Source organism: Pelmatolapia mariae, linkage group LG3_W (genome assembly GCF_036321145.2).
Source record: "Pelmatolapia mariae isolate MD_Pm_ZW linkage group LG3_W, Pm_UMD_F_2, whole genome shotgun sequence".
Lineage (NCBI taxonomy): Eukaryota > Metazoa > Chordata > Actinopteri > Cichliformes > Cichlidae > Pelmatolapia > Pelmatolapia mariae.
This window is the reverse complement of record NC_086229.1, coordinates 5,452,491-5,477,792: the sequence shown is the minus strand read 5'-3', so window position 1 is coordinate 5,477,792 and position 25,302 is coordinate 5,452,491. Positions and strand designations below refer to the sequence as shown.

Below are 25,302 nucleotides of genomic sequence, written 5' to 3'. Positions count from 1 at the left end.
TTAACATTAAATGTCTCTAAATAATAATCTATAAATACGTATAGCCACGGTAGATGATCTACAGTATGTATATAAAAGATGGCAACAGACACAGGGTTCACAGACATTTGAGACATTGGGTCATATTTGAGTTTGCTGAAGCTTACTTCATATACATAGTATCCTCGTGAGAACCAGCCTATTTATGTCCTCTGTGAAGGACATTTGTTTTCAGTCTATATCTTTGGAGTTATTTGAGCTACCCTACTCAGTCCTGTGGCTTTCCATTGATATCTCATGTTTGGTGGCCACAAGAAAAGTTTAGTTTAGTCTTCTGGCCTCAGTTTTCAGGAGGATACTGCCAACAGAATTCACTCACCATCCAAAACACTGAACTCAGGTGTTCCAGACGGCTTCTACAAATACCTGTGAAAGAATGGCTCGCTCTCAGGAGCTCAGTGAAGTCCCGCGTGGTGCTGTGACAGGATGCTACCAGTGCATCATGTCCAGCTGTGAAATGACCTCACTACTAAATATTCCACAGTCAGCTGTTAGTGGGATTATAACAGAGTGGAAGTGACTGGGAACGACAGCAGCTCAGCCATGAAGTGGAAAACACAGAGTGGGGTCAGTGGATGATGAAGTGCAGAGTTTCTGCAGAGCCAATCACGACTTCATTTGGCCTTCATTTGAGCTCAAGAACAGCTTGAAATGGAATGGGTTTGAAATGGGTTTCCATGGCAACCAGCTGCATCCATGCCCAAGCACGATGGTGCAGTGGTGTAAAGCACACGGCCACTGGACTCTAGAGCAGTGGAGATGTGTTCTCTGGACCAATCACGCTTCTCCATCTGACAATCTGATTGACTACTATAGGTTTGGTGGTTGCCAGGGCAGCAGTACTTGTATGACTGCATTGCGCCAAAAAATAAAGTTGTCATCAACACTTGGCTGACATCATATTAAACCCTGTGGATTCAGAATTGGATGCTACTTGAGTTTACATGTGTGAAGGCAGACGAGTCAGTACTTTTGGTAATATAGTTGCACTGATTGATTTCCATGAACAGCACTGTGGTTCAGTGTTGTCCTGATGGAGTAACAGCAGCCAGTATGATCCAGGCTTTAGCTGCTGGGTCTCTGTGTGACCTCTCAGACTGTTTAACACATCAGACACAAAGAGAATCAGAGCAGCTCTTTAAAGACAAACATGAACCCACTCAGGTCACACTTTCCCCACAGATATGAGCATCACTGTCCTCAAACAGCAAATGACCAAGTCTAACATTTGGATCTTTTGTCTTTCATTGTTTTCTTTTTAATGAATCTTTGTAACAATCTGAGGATGTTTCAGGTCAGATTTATCCAGGAAACACAAACATGTAAAGGAGTCATCACAGCTCTCTGACCTCGTTGGTCCAGGTTCACCACTGAAGTGCGGAACTTCACCTTTGGACATGTCACTCCTCACAGACGGACAGCTGGATCCTGCAGACTGTGACCTCTGACCTCTGCAGACACAAACATGATTGAAGCAGCTGTGATCACACAGACTGCAGATAATGCAGCTGCTTCCTGTCAGTAACATCCTCTTAGATTAGAGTTCAGCTTTTTACAGGAAAACTGGACAAAACTGATTTTTGTTACAAATTCATTTTCATTTCCTCTCAGCTCACAAACACAGAAAATCAACCAGAATCAGCACTGATTATAATGTCAGTGCAGAATTATTTCTGTTACTCAGTGAGTTCAGCTCTCTGACCTCGTTGGTCCAGGTTCACCACTGAAGTTTGGAGGTTGACCTTTGGACCGGTCACTCCTCACAGACGGACAGCTGAACCCTGCAGACTCTGCTCTGTCCTCCTCTTCCTCCATCATCATCTTCTTGTGGACTTCAGTCAGTCTGAGAGGTAAACCACAAACACTCAGTGAGTCACATTAACAAGAGTCACTGAGTTACAGTCGCTGACCTCTGACCTGTCATGTAACCTAGAAACAAGGTCACATGATCCACATCAGGGATCACAGAAACCTGATCTCACCTGCTGACTCTGATATTTAAGACCTTCCAATAACAAAACACAAAAAGCAGAAACTGACAGAACATTAGGAACAGCTCTGAGTCTGATACAGTCAGCTCACTGCAAACTCCGACCTCAGGATGAATTAAAGCTCTTTTATGGGCTCTCAGACACTTTAGGATCACATGATGTTCACACATGATATCTGTGACTGTCCTAGTTTAACATGTAACCTTCATGTTGATGCAGATCTCAGCTCCACATCAGCTCTGCTGAATAATCTAAAGTTTCTCTGACATCAGGAATCAGACGCTGTCATAAACACACCTCCATGTTTCTGTTTCTCTGACACGCTGAATTCAAACAGTCTGAGGAAACAAGGATGAACTTGGAGCTCCTGCAGGCTCTGACTTTATTCCTGGAGACGCATGAATCACATGGTTTTATCCACATTTGGACTGTTTTATCTCCTCAGTTTAAATTGAAGATGTTTAATCATGAGTGAAACTAACACATCAGCTGACAGCTGTAATCAGCACCAATCAGCTGTCAGAGAGACTCATTCACATGCAGCTCAAACTCTTCTCTGCTGAATTGAAGAACTTTGTTTCTGTGACTGTGTGAAACTCTGATCCACAGCAGAAAACCTCACCTGCACTGATGTTCACATGAAGTAGATCCACAGTGAAACTTCTCAGTGTAGAAACACTTTGGAGACCTGATCATTGCTGTCCTGACTCAGATCATTTTCTTGTTGCTTAGTTTTAGCTGTTTCCCCATTAACATCATTTGTGGCAAGTGGAATAATACCATACAAAAACTGTTACAACTGCACACATGTTTAAATCTTGGTTTTGTAACAGCACACACACTCATCACACTTTTTTCTGATCTAACCAATCAGATCATTGCATTTGTCAACCACTGTGGCACATGTGGCACTCATAGCTCAAATCAAACACCTGTATTAAATACACAACAACATGGAAATAGTAAGAAATGCTGTTTTACTAGGACACACAGCTGGAGCTGCTCTGGTTCACTCAGCTCTCTGAAATGATTCCTCTGCCTCCTCAGATGTGATCCCAACTCTGCTAACAAGAGTTCAAACTCAACTCAACTCAACTCCTCACCAACATCCTGAAACAAGAGCCAAAGCTTCAACTCCTGGATCTAACCCTGATACTCTCCCTGCTGCTGCTCTGAGAACCAGAATCTCGCTTTCTTTCTTTTCTCCTTCAGGAACATGAGGAGCAGCTCATCATCACTTCATTTCAGTTTGTTCCACAGTCCAATTTCTGAGGAGGACTTTCCCAGAAAAACGTGTTTCTGTGTTTCTAGGTTACACAATCAGTTCAGTTCTGTAAAATTCTGAATTTCATGTCGTTTTCACGCAACGTGTTGAGTGTGTAACTTTAACTTTCGATCTGAGGCTACCGAACAAACATCTGGGACAGAGCCTCAAACAGAGAGACTCTTTTCAAATCAAAGCGACAGATACAGAAACGTCCTTACAAACCAAATATTCACAGCATATTTCTGTTTGTGGCAGAAACATCTGTTTCATGTGCAGCGGCCTCACTCAGGGCGCAGTCGGCCTCGTTAGTCCAGCTGTGAGTCCATTAATGTGAACTATGGAGCGGCAGATTTGTGCTGTTTGTGCTCAAAGTAAGAAAGTAAAAGTAACTTGTTTCTACCACCTGTTTTTGTTCAAAGCTCACTGAACCTCGTGCTACATTAATATAATAATTAACAGTAGATGTGAACACAAACTTTTAATTCTGATTGTTTTCAGCTTGAATCAAACACAGTTAGTCTGCCTCAGTTTTTTGCAGCATGTTTCACAATATGAAAAAAACATAATGTCACATGTACAGACCCAATATCTGATTTAAAAACAAATGTGAGATTTAAATTTTTTTAGTTTATCCAACACTAATAAGCAGTCTTTACCTTTAAATGTAAGCTGTCTTATCCCTGTCCTTCCTGATCTTTCTCCATCTCTGAGGGCTCAGAGATGGAGAAAGGGGGCTCAGAGCTCTCTTTCTTTTTTGTCTGTTAGTTTGTCAGCTGAAGTTTTTGAGCTGATAAAAATGCTGCATTTGAAATTACCTGGCAAAATAAATTCCTGTCCCACTTTTAACCCACGGCTTTGGCATACGTCGTCTGTTTTTATGTGACATCTCCTGGTGATAAATGAAGGAACAGAAGCCTTTCATGTGTTTCTATTGAGGCTGAGATGTTTGACGGCTCGTAGTGATGTGAAATAAGAACGCCCCAAAAATGTGTTAAACAGAAAGTAACTGTTATGGTCCTGTGACCCAGTGTTTATGTGTTCTCTGGGTTCATTAATATTCTTTGATTTAGTGTTAATACTGGTTGTGTTTCCTTGCCTCTCCTGTGTACCGTGGTGGTTTTTGATACGGGTGACATGGGCCGCTGCTCAGGGCGGCATCGTGGTGGGGGCGGAGTCATGGGCATTGGCAAAGCAGCAGCAGTTTTCCTACTAATGAATGTTGTCCTGTTTCAGGATACATAATAACTGCCATCATCCAAAGTCACATCTGCTTACATTAATCTTTTACTTGTTTCTCATCTTCTTTTCTCTTTTTTCTAAACTGAGAGCCTGATGACCTTTGACCTTTTCTGCGAGTTGCAAGCAGCGGCTCATGTCGCCCGTATCAAAAACCGCCGCTGTACACATGGTAGGCAAGGAAACACAACCAGTATTAACACTAAATCGAAGAATGTTAATGAACCCAGAAAACACTTCAACACTGGGTCACAGGACCATAACAGTTACTTTCTAGCAAAAAGAAAGTTGCTCGTACTGATGCTGCCCCGACGTCATGCCAGCACATTTTTAGGATGGCATGGGCAATGATCGGTTTTCTATCGCCCATTTGTGAGGAGTACAGGCGCTGTCTGTTTGCAAAATGCACACTGCTGCTTGCTGCACATGGAGAAGAGGGGCAGCAGGTGATTCTCTGGGTGGCTGGAGCATCTTAGGCTACGTTCACACTAGCCGTAGCCTAATAACCAGCTTGCAAAATAAAACTGAATAAAAACAAACTAGCAAACACAAAAACTGAAGACATCATGATATAGACTTGTCATTTGCACCAATGTGTTTTCTAAATTCTATACGAGAAAAGTGAGCGAGGGCCCTCAGTGCGGATTCTGCTGCTGAAGTCTCACACAAAACCGGTCTAACGGGGAGGGGGAAGCTGCTTCCAAATAGAGCACATTTTATTCATAATGATGTCAATCCAAGCCCATTATGTATTCTTGATTGTTCCTGGGTTGTGTGAAATCCCAGAAAAAAACCCTATACAAACTGAATCTGTGCACTACATGCACTAAAGTGTGGGTCTGTTAGGTTGTGATGTGGCAATTCTTGGACAAATTAACACCAATGGAAGATGGATAAGAAAAGGTAAAAGGTCAGCAGGTGCTCAGTTTAGAAACAAGAGAAAAGAAATGTAAACAGAGTAACGCTGAAAAACTACTTCATGCATTTATACTTACAGGCTGGACTAATGTAATTCATTTTTATCAGGATGTCCTAAAAACTTCCTGAAAAGTCTTCAGTTTTTAGGCCCCATCTTATCTTAATGACCTTGTAGTACCATATCACCCTATTAGAGCACTTCGCCCTCGCACTGCAGGCCTACTTGTTGTTCCTAGAGTATTTAAAAGTAGAATGGGAGGCAGAGCCTTCAGTTTTCAGGCCCCTCTTCTGTGGAACCAGCTTCCAGTTTGGATTCAGGAGACAGACACTATCTCTACTTTCAAGATTAGGCTTCAAACTTTCCTTTTTGCTAAAGCATATAGTTAGGGCTGGACCAGGTGACCCTGAATCCTCCCTTAGTTATGCTGCAATAGATGTAGGCTGCCGGGGATTCCCATGATGTATTGAGTTTTTCCTTTCCAGTCACCTTTCTCACTCACTATGTGTTAATAGACCTCTCTGATGAATTGTCATTAATCTCTGTCTCTCTTCCACAGCATGTCTTTATCCTGTCTTCCTTATGAAAAGCCCAGTTTCAAAATCTCTAATGTAACTAATGTATATATGGGGGGTTTGCCCAGGGCACCAAACAGGCTAAGACCGCCCCTGCCTGTGTACATGTCACATGTTGAGTCAGTCTTATCTTCATTTGTGTGTCTCTGTGTCCCTGTCTCTTCCTGTCTGTCTCCTGCATCTAGTCAGTCTGTGTCTGATTTGTTTCACGTTATAAAGTCGTCAATAACACCAGAAAAAGTCGTCAGATTTATCGCTAGTCGCTTTTTAGAAAAAAAAGTCCCCTAAGGGGGTCTGAAAACTCGCTAAATATAGCGACAAAGTCGCTAAGTTGGACACACTGGTGGGAGTTTCTGTCTGTTCTCTAGTGATGTGCGGATCGATCCTGAAATATCGATTCCTCCGATACCTATCATTTATGTTCTAGAATCGATTCTCACATTAAAATATCGATATTTTAGTAATCTAGGGTAAATTTGTAGTTTATCATTAACAGGAACACAGTGGAAAGAAACTATAACATTCGGATTGTCTACATTCAAAGGAACTACTTCCTCTTCTGCCTTTCATAGTCATGTGCGAAATACAGCTGTATAAATGTCTCGCAGCCCCTTGGCGTGCGCACTTACAACAATGGCTGAGCGTAATAGGGCTTTGGAGTTGACGTCACGATGCAGTGCATTGTGGGATCGCGGCGCCATGTCATCGTTGCTACCACCCTGAATATTACTTGGTATCGGATCGGAAAGGAAATCAGTGGTATCGCACATCACTACTGTTCTCCTGAATAACTCCGTGACGTAATGACGCTGCGGAGAAGTGCGTGTTTCTGGTGTGACCTCATCCCAGATACATGATCACAAAGAGCTTTACTTCTTTCAGGAGAGTCCAGATTCAAACACTCAGAGCACAGAGCCTGAAACACAGAGACTAACGGAAAACTTTGTTTTCTCTTAAAATCAAAGCGACAGCAGAGCGAGCAGAGAAAGAAACGACAGAGCAAATATTCACAGCATGTTTCCTTTTTTAGGCAGAAACATCTGTTTCCACGTCACGTACAGCAGCCTCACTCGGAGCTCAGGGCGGGTCAGCCTCTTGGTCCAGCTGTGAGTCCGTTACCGTGAATCAGAATAACTATCAGAACTGTGGAGCGGCTGATTTGTGCTGAACTAAGCTGCTCACAGCTGATGTTAGCCAGGAAACATCACACACTGCTAACCTTACCTTAACACGGAGCTTCACACGGAGACGATCAGCGTCAAAATTCAGGAGAGAAAAACTTCGGGAAGGAAAAACCAGGGAGGGGCTTGTGGGACAGAGGGTCCACAGCCACAAACATTCTGACCAATCACAGCACTCCGTTTCACTCCGCTTTTGTCACGCCCCCTCCGCAGGAGTAAAAGGTAAATGGTCTGTATTTGTAAAGCGCTTTACTAGTCCCTAAGGACCCTGAAGTACTTTACACATCCAGTCATTCACTGCAGTAAACTGTGTCAGTAACAGTCAGAGAGGATGGAGTCAGTGAACGCAGCACATTTTCTGTTGAACGTAGAAAACTCAAACTAATCTGAATTGATTTGAGTGAATGGACAGCACATGTTTGTCTGCACAGACCATAATAATACTGACAGGCAGCTGTTTGTTCGGAGATGATTTACTTCTGCTCCGTCGGGGTCACATAAACATTGTCATGAATTCTCTCCTACTTTTGCTGTTTCGCTTCCGCCACGATAAAATCACACTTCCTGCACAGCGCTCTGTCTCTCTCAGTGCACTTAAAGAACAGTTTCCCATGTCAAATCTCTGTTTTCTGCATTATTCGCTTGCTTACTACGCACAAGTCTACCGTTGTGTACAGCGCTGTCGGCCGCTGTTTTTTTTTTAAATGATTTCCGAAAAGACATTTCTGCTGTTCAATACTGAAGAAATTCAAACTTTTTAAAATTATGCAGAATATTTTTAAGTCATCTGCTATAAAAAGCCAGGCCAGCAAAATCTCCTTCATGTTTTTCTGTTTTATCCTCAGTTACTTTGACACAAAGGCCTCTGCTGTGATGCTCACACCTGTGATGAATCTCACATGTATCATTGCTTGTATTATTGTATGTATCACTGCTCTTCCACTATTGATGTGTCCTGTGTGTCGAAGCTTTGAAGCGTGTGTCGGGTAATCTCGGGGGAGTTTCTGTGAAGCGCGTATTGAGGCTTTCTTTGATTACTTATGCAGTGACTTTCGAGGCCTCGTGGGCAGTCTGTACCACATGACAGTTCGCACCAGATTTGAAGTAAAATGAGCAGCGAAACACAGCTGATTCCCCCAGTGGATTACGTACGTGTTACATAGTTACTTGAGCATTTCTTCTTGGATGGAACCAGCAAGGAAGGTTTTCCCCTGTCTGGCAACATTTTGATCTCATCTCTCCTAATAAGGTTTACACACAGTAATAAATATCACAAATAATAATTACCATAATATAAATAAACAACACCACTATATTCTGATTTCTGTCTTTTGGTTTATTAAAAAGTGAAGCGCCACACACTAGTTTGTGTCATTATCCAGATGTACAAAAGCACGATTACACACTTACCAAAACTCTGTCCTGATAATTTCCACTGTATCGTTTGTATCAGACATGCTGAGACAATATTCTGGATAAATAACCATGAAAACAATTTATTTATTCAGTTTAGAGGTTTACACATCACATCATTATAATCACAGAGCCTGTTTCACTAGAATCGTCCACTTGATGGCGCAGTAGAGCAAATGAATCGTCACAATGCTTCGAACCATGAGTCGGCCAGTTGGATGGAAAGCTTCAGTTCATCCTGAGGCTTCGTCTCACCATCACTGGCTTCCACGTTTCCCTCTCACTATAGAGGCTCTGTCAGTTTTCCAGGAGTACCTGCAGCTGTGGACTTCGGATCTGTCCTCTTCTTTTCTCTGTCGGTACAGCATACACACATATTTAGTCCTGCAAGCTTCACCTTTTTCATCCAAAAAGAACAAAGAAATGTTTCCTGTTTTACTTTAACAATATCGCGTCCTATGTTAGTGTTTCCAGCTTTGCTTCCTCCCCGTCTCGTTTTGTTTGATCTTTCTCAGCTGTGTTTCTGCTTCCCTCGTGTGTTTTTCTCTGCCTGTTGTTTCGTCCCTCGTAGCTGTGTGGTTTTTCCTGTGCTCTGTTTTCCCTTGTAACTCCCAGTTTAGGTCTTGTTTTGTATTGTTCCTATTTTGTTTAAGGTTTTCATTGGCTCTCTGGTAAATCCAGAGATGAATTCAAACACCTGCTCCTCACATGCAAGCAGCGATGGGAATAACCGCATTAAAAGTAACGCTGTTGTTTTTTTCTTTTCCTTTTTCTGCATTAAAAGTATTTCATATGTTGTAAGCTACAATATGAAAAAAGAGTTTAATCACGCGTATTAAATCAAACAAAAGAAGTTCAGATGACAATGTTTCAGGAGTAACTATCACATCACCTGATCTATGAAAAGTGCTGACATCACTAAATCAGACAAACGATGGGGGGGGGTCAGTAGCTTTTCTATGCAGTTTTTATCTGAATAATAACACCACATTTGTTCTGTATTGATGTGATGATGAGAGGAAATGAGACCTGCTGAGGTCTCTGATACAGTTATCAGCTATAGTAGGATAATGGCTTAAACGTGCAGCTGCAACATGATTTCAGTATGTTTATATTAAATGATTTAAACTAATTTCATTTGTACTCTTGAATTTCATTCATGTTTTACTTTTTAAATTCACATGATGCATTCAGACCCAGAGCCTTTTAAAACACACTCTGAACATCATCAGCGAGCTCTGTTAGGATCAAATTCAGAATTTTCTAGGTTGTGGTGAACGAGACTCCCATTACTACTGGGATTCCAATAATTGCAATAAATTTGGATGCTTCCTTTGCTACCAAAAATCTAGCTGTGCGGCCAGTTGGGTCTTCACCTTCAAGAGGAGCTTTTAGTTATTGCAGCCAGTAGTGAAATGATGACAGCACATAGGTCAGTGTATGGTAAATGGCCTGCATTTGTATAGTACTTTACTCAGTCCCTAAGGACCCCAAAGCGCTTCACACTACATTCAGTTATTCACACACAGGTGACGGCAAGCTACATTGTAGCCACAGCTGGGGCGCACTGACAGAGGCGAGGCTGCCAGATTCTGACCACCACCAGTAGGCAAACATGGGGTTAGTATCTTGCCCAAGGATATTTGACACCAAACGCATGAACAAATCCATCAAGCTTCAAATACTTCTTAGCTGGAAACTTGGTGGTGCTGATCCCAGGAAGATCACACAGTTTAACTTTGGCATAGTTTGGAAGGGGGTACGGTGTACCCTCTAAGGCTGTTTCTGTAAGACCAGTAGGAGCAGCTCCCCTCTCATTAACAGACATCCCTCTGATGGCATTAACCAAGGTGGATTTACCAGAACCAGATTCACCTGTGATGGCAATTGCACAAGTGCTGCTGATTGGTTTAGCACGGCTATTCTTCCTCACATGACCAATTTAAGATGATATAACAACAACCCAAGACAACCCTGAATCTCCATTTTTGTGTCAAAAGTGTTGACTTCAAATTATATACCAATTTTTAATTTGTGATGATAGGCCATGTAAAACCAGAGTCATGATTAAAAAAGATATACGCTATGTTTTGTCACCTACAGTAGAGAGCATCTATTAATATTTCAAAGCCTACACTTCTAAATATTTTGTTAATATCACATTGCTACTGGTTGATACAAACATATGGCTTCTTCCTACCTCAGTCTTTGAATGATGTGGTGAGCAGCTGTGGTCCATATGCAGACTGGTTCAGCTTCACGTAGCTGCCTCTCTCCATAGGGACACTGTCATCACCATCCTGAAATCACAAACATGAAAGAATGAAAGATTTTTTCATTATTAATGCAAAAAGCCACTCGATACCAAAATAAAGCCCACAACCTAATATAATCTGCTCCTCAAATATGCAAATGACTTTCACCACTTTCAAACTCATTAAATAAATTGTAACAACAACTGAGAGCGCAAGCAACACATTGCGAGCAAATGCAAATGCAAAAAACTGATAATAGCAAATACTCAAATACATTTTTTGCACGCAGCAATGAATTTTGCTCACTCAAATTTAGCTTTTCTACGCTCAAAATAAATTTCTCCTCAAAATGCAAAGTGCAACACTTGCACCTGCAAAAAATTTTTTGCTTCACTTTCCTGTTAAACTTTGGAACACAACATCAGAGTCAGAGATTAATGACATGAAAGTGCTGACAGGTGATCTGCCAGCAGGTGTGAACAGGTGAACCTGTGAGCTTCAGATTTCTGTGTTTTCATCACTCGAGTCTGTTTAAAAGCTGAAACTCTGATTCATTGCTGCAGTAAAACTCTGAGTATGAAAGTAAAGACGAGCTGCTTGAAGAACAGCTTGAGCTCATATTAATATTATACTGTGTACACAGTATAATATTAATATGAGCTGTGCTTCTTATTAATATGAAGCACAGCTCATATTAATGAGAGTGCAGCCTCTACATGTACAAATATGTGATCCAGTCTTATTTGTTCAGTGTGAATGAGCACAGATACTGAATGCTTTCTTTCCTCCATCCTGGCTCACTGAGCAGTGATGATGCATATTTGGAATAAGTGCACATTTAAAGGGCACAAACAGTGAAGCTGTGAACTCTCTGCAGTCACTCCATCATCTAAAGACACTGTGGATGTGATACAGAGAGGAAACTCAGCTTTTCTTCCTGCTCTTTCTCTCGCTTCACTTTCCTGTTAAACTCTGGAAGCACAAACCAAAGACAGTCAGAGGAACTCAGCCAGACCAGCTGCTGCTCCATCTACAAGTGGACAGCCCCACCCACGTGTCTGTAGGAGAACCAGAGTCACAAAGTAACAGAGTGAAGAGCAGCAGATGAAGCACAGAATATAAAGCTTTGACCTAGAACCAGATGGAAACACACAGTTCATACAGAAGTGATTTGATCACAATATATATCAGGAAATCATTCAGTCTTCATGGATCCACATTGATGACATGGCACATCCTGGTGTCACTGGTGTGTCGGGTTCCTAGTTTTCCCCCAGTGTTTGCACTTGTTTCATGTTTATTCACCTGTTCACATTTCCTGTTGTCATGTTTGCTTCCTGTGTGTTATTAGTTCAGTTCAGCTGTGTGTCCCTAATCATCATCATCATCAGCCAGAGTATTTAAACCCTCAGTGTCTCTCTGCTCAGCGTCATTGTTGATGTTAATGTGCTCGACTCTGTACGTGTGTTCGCTTCAGTCGTTTCAGCTCAGCCAGTCATCCTGTGTTCGTGATAATGAACACCAGTCTTCACCCACCTGTGAGTCCTTTCCTCACCCACACGGCAACCACTGACATGATGGGACCACCTGCTTTGGCAACTGGTCCCAGTCGGGCTTGCAAAGCAGCAGCTCTGCTTGGAAGTGTTTCCAGAAGCTGGAGGCCAACAGGAGCTGATTCAAAGCTGCACAGAGCCCATTTACATGCAGCCTAAGTTATGTGTGTTTTGTTAGAATTGCTACATGTCCCCACATCACATGCAGCCAATCAGAAAGTTACTCAAAATAGAGCCTCAAGGATTTTACATTTGCACCATTTCATTCTTGTGATAGTTAAACTGAGTTATTAGGATAAAATGCTTTTCAAAACAGCCAAATAAACCTGCCATAAAAAGAGGCATGTATCTGACTGTGTCAGCTAAGTTATTAGTTACAACTCACCCAGCTTTTTCATTGGCTGTCACACATCATTTGCACCTTTGGATGAACTGTAGCAAAGGTCATGTATTAAAAACAAAAACAGCCGATTGAAAAGCCTGGCTGAGTGAGAACACAGACAGGTTTCAATATGTACACAAGGATCTCCACACAGAGCTACATGAATTCATATGGACTGAAATACACACACAAAACAGTTTTACTGCAGTAACAGCTCCATAAGATAACTTCCATTCCCAGCAACACACCCACTGTGTTTAAGGTGGACTGGATGAAGAGTTGTCAATAAGAACAAACAGATGAAGATGAACGAATGCTCAAACATGTGAGATAAAGGCTCTGTACTGGTGCTGGTAGATGTCTGGGTCTGGGCTGATGTGGTTCTGATGTACAGGTCGTCCCATAGACAGCCGTGCAGCACCGCGTACCTCATCACTCCAATCCTGTTTGTAATCTACAAGGAAACCAAGAAGGCTCACTGCTCTGTGCAAGCAAATATGTTTTTGAAAGCATTTCCTCAAACTACCAGTCTTTACATCTTGTACAAGCACATCAAACATTATCAGGAAATATTGTTTTTTTCTTCTTTCAAAGCTGTGATGCTGCTTGGAGACATAATTACAGAAGTAACGTGTTCAGCAGCAGCAGCTCAGAGCTGGAAGTACAAGTGTGGCAACATGTGGCCAGAGTGGTGACAGAGATGAACACTAACCTCTGTTATGGTCGACAAATAATGCAGCTGGATTAATAAGGCTCCTCATCAAGGACCATTCTCACCCCAGCAATCAACTGTTTGAACTATTACCGTCAGGCAGACGGTACAGGTCACATAAAACCAGAACAAACAGATTCAGGGATAGCTTCTTTCCCAGAGCTATCACCATTGCAAATAAGCACAAAAACAATTGAACCTGCTTAGCCATACCATACTGTCACTGCCATTATATTATGCTGCTATTCATACTGTCATACTGTCATTATATTAATGCTGCTATCCTGTAAATATCATACTTACTTTTGTTTGAGTACTTATGTTTGTTTTATTGTACCTTTTATATCTTACTATTTTTTATTATATTTATTATTGCATTTTGCACCAAGGGAGTGGCACTCCAATTTCGTTGTACCCTGTACAATGACAATAAAGGCTATTCTATTCTATTCATGGCTGCACAATACATGCATCAGCAAAGGACAAGAATCCTGTTACGGGTTCGGAATTGAGGATGAGAGCAAAACAATGATAGTCCAGAAGAGGTCGTTCAAACAATTGATTTTAATGAATGCACGCTGCGTGGAGAGGTGCAAACTGCAAAACAGTTGTACATCTCTACCCAAAATACACTCTAGATTGCTTTTATAACATCAGGGTATTGTGACGCCCCTTCTTGCGTTTACAAGCACATAATTTGCATGTACAGAACATTCAGGTATTTTAAGAATTAAATGTAACATAGAGGTTCCTCCTTGTGGCATACTCTTCCAAATATGGTGATAATCTCAGGCTTTGAGGTCACCGTGGACTGGACATCCTTCCGTCACCTGTAACTAAGCAAACTCAAATACCACAAGAAGCTGAATACATTCAGGCCTTTGCTCAGCTTCTATTTTACTGTAACACTATACTCAGCATATGAGTTATGATATATATATTTAACTCAATCATTTTAAAGTAGTTATAACTGCACCTGTAATAAACATGTTAATATTTGATTATGATAACCCCTATAATATAAATTATAACATAATGCCAGCAGCTTCAATAAACACTTTGATGAAATGATAATTAATACAATGTTAAGGATGGTGGTTATATACAGTTCAGCAGTGACCTAATTTCTTTAAATATTACAATTCCCTCTTTTGACGTCTTCCAAAGACGTCACTACACCATTCCCAGGTCCACTACCTTCGCTTTGACCCTCTCTCTGCTACCCCTTACTAACCTACTGTGTTCATCTAAGGTTCCTGTCATTATTCAAAGTTGGTTCACAATATCATATCAGACAAAATGATAAATCCTACTGCCACGTCTGCTTTGTTAAGCTCTTCAGTTAGACTCTGTGCCTGTGTGCCAATGTGTGTGTACATGCGTCTCGACGTTTAATGTCTAAATGTACATTTGGATGTATGTGGACTTGTATGTCTATCGGCATTTATGAGTCAGTAGTTTTTAAGAAAGAAGGCGTTAGTGTGTAAAATGTTTCCTGACTATTAACTCCTGATACTGGAGGGACTTTCCTGTTTGCCCAACCTCTTGGGTTTGGCCTTTTACACTTTTACTAAAGAAATTTTTAATAGAGCCCAAAGAGATTTTTATTTTGCTCCTGTGCTTGACAGGATAAGCCAAGTTGTTTTTTTTTTTTGTTTTTTTTGAAATTTTTCCCTTCTGTGTGTGTGTCTACATAGGTAAGCATATTATAATCAACATAACATCCCTGATTTGCAAATTATTTTCTGCCCCCGCTGCAGGGCAACATCATGTGGTGGTGAGTCCATGTTGGCTAGTTTAATACAGATATATAACAGTTTCTTGATTCCATGGCCCACTCATAGTTGCGCAGTGTCAATGTATGTGGAGAGTTCAATACACATTTCTTGGCTAATTATTTTCCCAATAAAAGTGAAATCATACATTACATTTGATTTCACTTATATATTATCATGTTCTGGGCTCTATCCATTATATTAACTTTATTCAATCTCAATACTCTTTATGTGTGTGAGCAACGCTTGTAGTTTTATTAAACACAACCCCAGTAAAATACACACCATCCCCATGTCAGCCTGACTCTCCGCTAAAAAGCACACTTCAAAGTTTTCTATCTGGATTTACGCCTCTTTTGGCCTCAAGCATATACATAACATGCAAAAGTTACTGTTAATGCCCGTTAAACAAGTTTCCATTATCTACAACATTTTGTTTCACCCGGGTCACCCTCACACGCTTCCTGTTCCCTTATTGCATATTTTATCTTTAAGACCTTTTACCACAGTAGTTGCTAAGCAGAAACAAAGCAACCTGTGGTCCACCTTTACCCTGTAAAATAAACCCCTGTCATGTTTGTGTCTATAAGCATGTTTTGCATTCATTCATTACACTCCACGCCATTCCTGCAAGTTAGGAGCCGTAAAGTTAAAAGCTGCATCAAGTCCAGGCCTTTGGCCTGGCCTATATATAAATCATGTGTGTTTGTAAGCGTGCCTGCAATTAACCTGCTATGTTCTCATCTTCCCTCAACATGTATCACCTGGACACTCTCACCAGTGAAGCTTAAAACCCTTTTGGACGGAACATTAAGTCTAAACAAGCACAGTTATGCATTGCGTATAAAATGAACTCAACCTGTAAATAAAGACATCACTGTTATGACCAACATCGACCTCTGCACAGCAAGAGCTCTTAAACATTACAATCATCAACTGTGACTTATATAGTGTTATTTCGGTACTTTATACTTCACACATTTTTGAACGTTGTTTATATGGGGAGTTCCTCTTTTTGTGTCTACATTTATTAATATGCCTTGTGCACTAAAGCTTCCTGTTTTTCAGTCTGGCTGAGCACTTGTTTGTGAGTAAAAACTGGCCTCTACAAGCCTTCATAGCAGATACACATTACAAATGCTTCATATATACAGAGAAAAACCCAATGATCCACATTTCACTATTTTGTTCTTTGGTTCAGATTTGGATTCTGTATTGTTCTTTATTTGTTATTCTTTATATTTACATTGTTTTTGCTAGTCTTGGTTTGTTGTTGTCTGTTTGGGAGCTGACATAGTCTCTGTAAATAAACTTCTTTTGGTGGAGTAGCATCAGGAGAGAAGCTCCAGAGAGGCATATAACAAAAGAGATCTCCTCGACGTGTTGTATATTTTTAATATTTCCTTATTATTTTGTCATAAGATAAATCAACCAAATAACTTAAGCTGTGTGACAGCACCTTGCGTTTACGCCAGGCTGTGAGCTGCCCTGAAGCTACTCCTCAATCTACTCAATTCTACCCCCTTTTACCCCATTTAATTTCTCAATCTTAGTTTAAACTATTCCTGACCTTCTCCTTCTCTCGTCTGATCATCTCAAGTACGTCCTGTACCAAATTTGCTTCCTCTTTTCAAGTCCCACATTTAATTACAAGCTCTAAACTCAGAGCTGAAGTTCCCCTTTTCTAATTCTGTATGTTCTACAAGAGAGCAAGTCGGTAAACAAGTTTATCATCACAAAGGTTGTTAGGTACAGGTCACATAGACATTTGCTTATTACCCCTAAAACAGCACATTTCATGTAGCTAATCGCATATATTAACACCCCCCTTTTTGTGACACATCTCATGTGTTACAAAATCAAAATCCTTCACTCAGGTTTGGGAATTAAAGCAAAAGTTTACTCCTATCGCATTATGTATAAATGCTCCAGAACTTCAAACCTGTGTGTTACCCAGAACATCACCTGTCATACTCACCTTCTCCACTTATGATCCCACCTGTGTTATAAAACAAAAGTTAAAACAGAACAATTATCAGTCATGTGTTCAACCTGAATCCAGTCTTTTATCAGGGTCCAGTCGGTCCAACCTATGGTCTGCCTGGTCCGTCCATTCACCTGTCCATTCCCACCGATTCACTCACACGCATCAACATCCGGTAGTGGTAAACGTCCGCACAAATAATCAGACTTCCACTTTCAGTAAACTCAGTTAATTTATATAATCATTTATTTTCTTTTGGTTGTTTCTAGGAAAATATTTCTTGATACTTTTGGACTGGATTGGCTCGCTGCAATCCTTTTAGACAGGGACTCACAATCTGTCCCATTGTAATTCGGAAAAGGTCACCTTACTTTTTGTTCTCCTGAGACTATTGTCGGCGCCGTTATCCATTGTTTTCTTTTGCAGGCCTGCTTAGAACAAAAATGAGAAAAAAGAGAGCTGAGTATTAGCTCATCAAAGTACCAAACAAAATCACCTGACAGGTTTTTTCTTTATAAGTGCACTGTTACAAAACCCCTTAAACATGTCCATGATTATTAAAACTCCCTCTTTAAAAATAAAACAACAACCTCAAAATCTTCAACACTCTTAAATTTCACCCATAGAACACACCCAAAACGTAAAAAACTACACCGTTTCGTACACAATATCCCCCTTTAAGCATTTTACCAAACTCACCTTCAACCTTAACATATAAGCACGTTCTCACAATATGTCAACACTAATTTATACACCTCTTAATCAAATTTGCACCTCCTAACAATCTACCCCTCCTTTAAGGCCTCAATCACACACACAGCAACCTCCTCTGTCATCAGTCACACGAGCTCTCAAACTTTTTGCATACTCAGCCATAACTCAACCATTTAACTTGTCAAGAGAAATACTTTTTAAACCTCCTGCCATTATTCTACTATTTCCATTTACTTTCTATACTAATCTCTTGTTTTACTCACTCAGTGCAAAAGCACTGCTAAGTCACTCTTTTTAACCTGCTTTAATCACCTTTTTTTTTTTGCATACCTTATTTAATTACATATGTTTTTATTCTTAGCCAGGTTTTAATCGCATTAATCTTCATGAGCTTATCTTTATAAGGTTAGTGCATTTTCTGTTTGTATGTGTAATTTCATCAATGTGTCTTTGTGATCCCTGTGATCTTGTAAATGTTTTTTCGCAATGTTTCCGACTCCTCCTGACAGGATGTGTTTTCTGTCTTTGGCTCACCACTGGTCATTCTTAACGACCTTTCCCCCTATGCCTTTGCGCAGCGGCTTTACCTTTTAGTCCCATCTCCTCCAGTGACACCAGGCTCACTTAGGGACCTAGCGAGCAATCGTGACTGTGCCTGCCTTAGGTTGTCCCTGGGTTTCGAGGTGGGATCTTACCCGTCATGGGCTATCCAGCCTTCCATGCTCACCTGATACGGGGGCCGCTGGGCAAGGGTGTTACCAGATCTAGGGGACACACTGGTTCTGTAAATTAAAGGAGTGTAAACTGCGTTCTGTATTTCATGTGTGTATTAACTTTCCAACAACAATTTCACCTGTCACAGTTTGTGTACATGCGTTTTCAATTCATTAATGTAATTATCAGTTCATGTATTTATTTCTCTCGGTATGTCCTTTTTCTAAAACCTGTAATTAATGTCTTTTTATTACTTTTACTTAAACATGCACTCGCTTCATCTTCTCAGAATTTAACTCGTCTGTCTATGTGGTTTTACTAAGTCTTGATCTAAAATAATACACCCTCTTCTCACACACTTTTAAGTATACTAATTTTGCATTTATCAGTTTTTTCTTCATTCACACAATCCTTTCATAATCGTCTCACACACACTGCCTTTTCTCTCAGACTTCCACTTTTTCACTCATTCTCCTATAAATCTCCCTAGTGTTATTAGTATTTATTTACTATTTGATACAGAACTTCCCCCAGTGCAGATCAGTCAAAATACGCTTCCCTAAGAGTATTCTACATGCATGCTATAATAAATCAGCAAATTCAGCAAATTTAATCACAACACTTCAACCCTTTAACCATCCTCACCGCACACACATAGCTGGAAAACTAAAACCCCACAGTCTTTATTGCTAAAACTCTCTCCTCTCTACTCTGGGTGCACCCTTGTCACCGTGAGCTTCCCTTTTATGGGCATGCATTTCCTGTCCCAGACACACACACGGTTTCCTGTTTCTACAGCTTCTGCAGAGACTTCCTTTTAATTTCAGTCTACAAATAATCAGTAATTCTACTAAATATGCCTTCATTTCACTCACACACATTTTAATAGCGCTCTTTCACACACCAGGACAACTAACACTTCTCCACACACATCACCATTCTTTAGGTCAGTTTTGTAGCATCAGTCACACAATCATTTCTTGAGTGGGTGTACTAAGTGCATATACTTATGTGTTTTTAAACAGAAAAATAAACTCAACCTCTCATAACATCACTCAAGGTCAAATATCTTCATAGTCCCAAAAGCAAGCATATTCTTTCCCTAGTCAAAAGTCAAACCGTTACTCACAGTAATTTTAATCTCACAGCCTTTGTGTTTTGAGTCATGGTCAGTGGCCCCTATTTCACAGCAAACACGCACCTGTGTTTCAACCGGCCCTGTCTGACCATACGTTATTGGAGTCAACACAAGACTAAACGTAAAGCCAGTCATATCTCTGCTATCTTCTTCCAAAACTCCATGGTCTGTTTCCTCCATGGAGTGTACAGGTTACATTACAAAACTACATTTGAAAGCCAATCGCACACATGCAAAATGAGACAGACATGTATCATAAAGTAGTCATCGTATTTAACAACCGTAATGCCAACAAAGTAGAAATAAAAGCAATTCTTCCCTTAAAACACCAATATACGTCGTCCTTCACCCAGGCTCTGCAGTCAGTCATTAGCCACTCATTAGTAAACAGGAAATGTCACTCTAAATAAGTCACAGGCATCTCATTTACATAGACACAGACACACTCTCAAAATAACCAGCCTGCTGCAGTGCCCGTGGCAAACAGAGCCTATATACAAACATAGAAATTATAACACAGACACGTAAAACATCCTACTTTACATCAAAAAAGAAATATATTTCATACACACTTTTAAATATTCTAACCTCTTTCAGACGCCATGACCCGTCTCACACACACATAACTGAAAAATAAAACACACCAACATTTATGGCTCACGAAATATACATCTATAAAAATTCAGTCATTTACTATACATCCACACTAATATATTCAGACTGTATTCATACTCTCATAATAAGCAAAACCAACCTCTTATATACAGGAAAATTGGCAAAACGCTCAATACTGTCGAAACTGAAACCACCCTCTCTGCGCGTCCCCACTGCTCATTTGCATTTACACACACCATCAGTGCACATCCGGCTGTGCATTACTGACCCAGAGACTGATCTTACTCATAGATCTCATATTTTATATTACAGACGTCTTTATATTTACAAGGCCTTAAATTGCATAACCTACAGAATTTAGACAAAATTTTAACTTAACCCTCCAAGGGACAAACTCCCTGAGTTTTTGATCATCAATGACAGTCTCAGTTCCAAACTGTATCTGCTCTAATCCCTAAATATCCTAAGTAAATTTAAAAGCGTCCAACGCCCAAGCTCCAAGCTTTATCGCCCAAAAAGTGCAAACACCGTTCCTAACGGTCAACTGATCCAATCAGTAGCTATTTTGGACCGTCCCCAGTTGTCCACGGTTGCCAACCGAACTATCCCGTCCAACGGAAGATCTTGATCGTCATCAAAAAATTTGGAGCGTCACCTCCGAACTATGCACTTTCCTAGAACCTCCCACAGTTCCGTTCTATAGAAATTTACATGTATTTTAAAGACATCCTATGAAACCACCAAACCAACTTCACTGATGTCCAAGCCCAGCTTTATATTCAATTATAACTGTATTACCATACACAGTTTCCAAATTACCTATAATCCTAAATTCAGTAGTCCAACTACTTTAAATTCTCTTTCCTTAGCAGTCCAACTGCATTTAAATCCTCGTAGCAGTCCAACTGCTTGTCCTTTACTCAGTACTGTCACTTAACCTTACATTATCATTACTTCAACTTCAATTCTCATGAGATTTTCACCAAAATCAAAACAGACCTTTACCAGTAATTTTCAGTGAGTAGACTTTCAATTTTGTCAGAACCAATTCAGCACTGTTTGGAAATAATTCAACAGGTAGTGCCTTACCTTTGAATAAGCCGGCTTATGTCCACTCACTTCGACCACTGACTTGTGTCTGCCTGTTTGAGCACCTTGGACCCTCTCAGTCTCATTCTCCAACTTTCTCCCTCAACCTCGGCCAATGCACCAAATGTTACGGGTTCGGAATTGAGGATGAGAGCAAAACAATGATAGTCCAGAAGAGGTCGTTCAAACAATTGATTTTAATGAATGCACGCTGCGTGGAGAGGTGCAAACTGCAAAACAGTTGTACATCTCTACCCAAAATACACTCTAGATTGCTTTTATAACATCAGGGTATTGTGACGCCCCTTCTTGCGTTTACAAGCACATAATTTGCATGTACAGAACATTCAGGTATTTTAAGAATTAAATGTAACATAGAGGTTCCTCCTTGTGGCATACTCTTCCAAATATGGTGATAATCTCAGGCTTTGAGGTCACCGTGGACTGGACATCCTTCCGTCACCTGTAACTAAGCAAACTCAAATACCACAAGAAGCTGAATACATTCAGGCCTTTGCTCAGCTTCTATTTTACTGTAACACTATACTCAGCATATGAGTTATGATATATATATTTAACTCAATCATTTTAAAGTAGTTATAACTGCACCTGTAATAAACATGTTAATATTTGATTATGATAACCCCTATAATATAAATTATAACATAATGCCAGCAGCTTCAATAAACACTTTGATGAAATGATAATTAATACAATGTTAAGGATGGTGGTTATATACAGTTCAGCAGTGACCTAATTTCTTTAAATATTACAATCCCAACTTGGAGTAGAGCCCAACCCGAATACAGTATTAGGAAAGGCACAAATATCATGTTTTTTACGAATACTTATTTCGAACAAATACTTAAAAAAAAAAAGCGGGTGTGGGTCACAATCAGCCAGGGTTTTGGGTGTGCTCATTGCGAAACCTGGCCCCACCCCATCATGTGATTTCCTGAGGTCAGATGGCCCAGGATGTGAGTGGGCATTAAGGCGTCTGGGAAGGATCTCAAAACTGGATTATAGATGGCAGACAGTTGGTGTCGTAAACCACCGCCTCTGTTCAAAGATGGTCGCTCACAGTGGACGTAAATGGCTTCTTTCACTCCTCTTTCAAACCATCTGTCCTCTCTGTTCAACATGTGGACATTGGCATCCTCAAAGAGTGACCTTTGACCTTTAGATGCAGATGGATGCTGAGTCTTGTCCTGTGGAGGTGGCTCTTCTATGTTGTGCGCTTGTGAAGTGGTTGTTTGGTGTCTCCGAAGTAGAGGTCTGGGCATTCCTCGCTATACAGCAAACACCACATTGTTAAGTTTGTGTTTTGGAGTTTTGTCTTTGTTGTTCGAGTCACTGAATCAGGAACTCCGCCTCCTTTTGTTCTCACACTGGGTTTAATGAAAGAAGATTTGTGTTTGTCCATTAAAGTTCTTTGTTGTGATCGTTTAAAGGATCCTGATGATAGTGGCTCCAGCGTACCACACGGTGATGGAGGAGGTGAGGATGGACTCGATGATTGCGATGTAGAATTGCATCATCGTCCGTGTTGGCAGGTTGAATTTCTTCAGCTGCCTCAGGAAGTACATCCTCTGCTGGGCTTTCTTTATGACGGAGGTGATGGTGGGCTCCCACTTCAGGTCCTGGGTGATGGTGGTACCCAGGAAGCGGAATGAGTCCACAGAGGTGATGAGGGTGTCAGTCAGGATGATGGGGGAGAGTGGGCTGTGTGCTTCCTGAAGTCCACAATAATCTCCACTGTCTTCTGGGCATTCAGCACCAGGTTGTTGTGGCTGCACCAGGACATCAGACGTTCAACCTCCCTTCTGTAGGCAGACTCATCAACGTCCGAGATGAGTCCAATAACGGTGGTGTCATCTGCAAACTTGATTAGCTTGACAGACTGGTGGGTGGAGGTGCAGCAGTTGGTGTACAGGGAGAAGAGCAGAGGAGAAAGAACACAGCCCTGAGGGGAGCCGGTGCTGATGGTCCGGGAGTCCGAGACATTCTTTCCCAGCCTCACATGCTGCTTCCTGTCCGTCAGGAAGTCAGTGATCCACCGGCAGATGGGATCAGGCACATTCATCTGGGAAAGCTTGCTTTGGAGATGGTCTGGAAGGATGGTGTTGAAGGCAGAGCTGAAGTCCACAAACAGGATCCTGGCGTAGGTTCCTGGGGAGTCCAGGTGCTGCAGGATGAAGTGTAGAGCCATGTTGATAGCATCGTCTACAGACCTGTTGGCTCTGTAAGCAAACTGCAGGGGGTCCAGGAGGGGGGTCGTGAGGGTCTTGAGGTAGGAGAGAACCAGGCGCAGGTCTGTAGTCATTTAGTCCAGTGATCCTAGGTTTCTTAGGGACAGGGATTATGGTAGAGGACTTGAAGCAGGCAGGCACATGACATGCCTGCAGTGAGGAATTGAAAATGCCAGAAAACACTGGGGCCAGCTCGTTTGCACAGTGTCTGAGGGTGGCAGGAGACACACCGTCTGGGCCAGGAGCTTTTCGAGCACACAGAGGTGGAGTCCACGGGTTAATCTGCCAGAGCCAGACTGACTGTGGAAATACATCCCTGTAAGTATGTGACAGGTTAGAGGAGAGTCTGTACCAGCGTGGAGTCACTGTGGGTGATGAAGAGCATGTGTGCACACACTGCTCAAACACAGCTACAGTGGGAAGGAGAAAACTACAAACATGGTGGTCCTGGAGTTTCTCCACAGTGTGAGGAATTAGACGTCATGTGATCACTGTGATGATGTCATCTCCTCACAGCTCAAACGTGGTCTCCTGCTGAGTTGTGTTGAACCAAAGGAAGATCCTGTTCTGGTGTCCTTAGAGGAGGTCAGAGAAATCCACAGTGCGGACACCAGATGATGATCTTTGGTACAAACTGTTTCTGTCTCGTCCAGTTATCAAAGGACACACCATCAACCACAGAGATCATCCAGGAGCTCCCAGTGGACGACCTGAAGCCAGCCGTGGTCCAGATCTATGACGACTACCAACCAGGTCCAAGTCTGACCAAGCTTTACTCCAACAGCTCACTGACACACTTCAGAGGATCCATCAGACTGAACAGTTCATACAAGCTGATGTTTCCATCAGTGCAGTGTTGGGCAAGTTACTTTGAAATAGTAATTCAATTATAGTTACTAGTTACTTCTTCAAAAAGTAACTGAGTTAGTAACTCAGTTACAATATTCTAAAAGTAATTAATTACTTGGAAAAGTAACTATTGCGTTACTTTAAAAAAAAACAAAGAACGTTTAACCCTCTGGCGTCCAGAGTATAATTGGCCATTTTTTTTACTACTCTTGATTTTCCCTCCACATTTTACCTTTAAAAACTATTTACTTTGCCTTGTTTGGTATCATTCTTTTTAGCACAACCTCACGTGCCTGAATTTACAGTTATGTTCTCATTTTGTCATACTGTATAACCAGAATTGATCTAAAATCAAACAAAAAACATAAAATCAGAGTAGAAAAAGTTATATTTTTAACTGTAACAACCATAAACATGTTTAATGAATCATATTTCATAACTTCAAATGCAAATATTAATTGTCAATTTTAAAATCCTATGCACAAGTTTTGCAAACAACAAAGTTATTTGCATCCATTTACCTTTTACCCTTTTTTAAAATAACCATTTCAAACTATTTACAGAACAATCAGCTGTTCTGCATTCAATAAGATGTCACACAAATTATTTGTGCCACTCAAAAACATAATTTCTGTCCACTACAAAGGAGAACATC

General features: G+C 41.0%; 2 protein-coding genes across 3 annotated transcripts in view; one reads left to right on the top strand and one right to left on the bottom strand.

The window, feature by feature from the left end:
• LOC134624178 (NACHT, LRR and PYD domains-containing protein 3-like) overlaps positions 1–1,882 on the bottom strand; it is a 45,127-nt gene extending 43,245 nt beyond the window's left edge. The window contains exons 1-2 of one of the 2 annotated variants that reach the window (XM_063469164.1): positions 1,742–1,882; positions 1,389–1,490 (exon numbers count right to left, since the gene is read on the bottom strand). In XM_063469164.1, coding sequence (XP_063325234.1) covers positions 1,389–1,490; positions 1,742–1,860 — 221 coding nt within the window. In that variant the 5' untranslated portion in view covers positions 1,861–1,882. The remainder of the gene's footprint in view (positions 1–1,388; positions 1,491–1,741) is intronic. The other variant, XM_063469163.1, reaches the window with a different exon arrangement.
• Positions 1–25,302, top strand: part of LOC134620251 (uncharacterized) — a 331,095-nt gene that overhangs the window by 164,608 nt on the left and 141,185 nt on the right. The gene's annotated exons all lie outside the window — the stretch shown is intronic.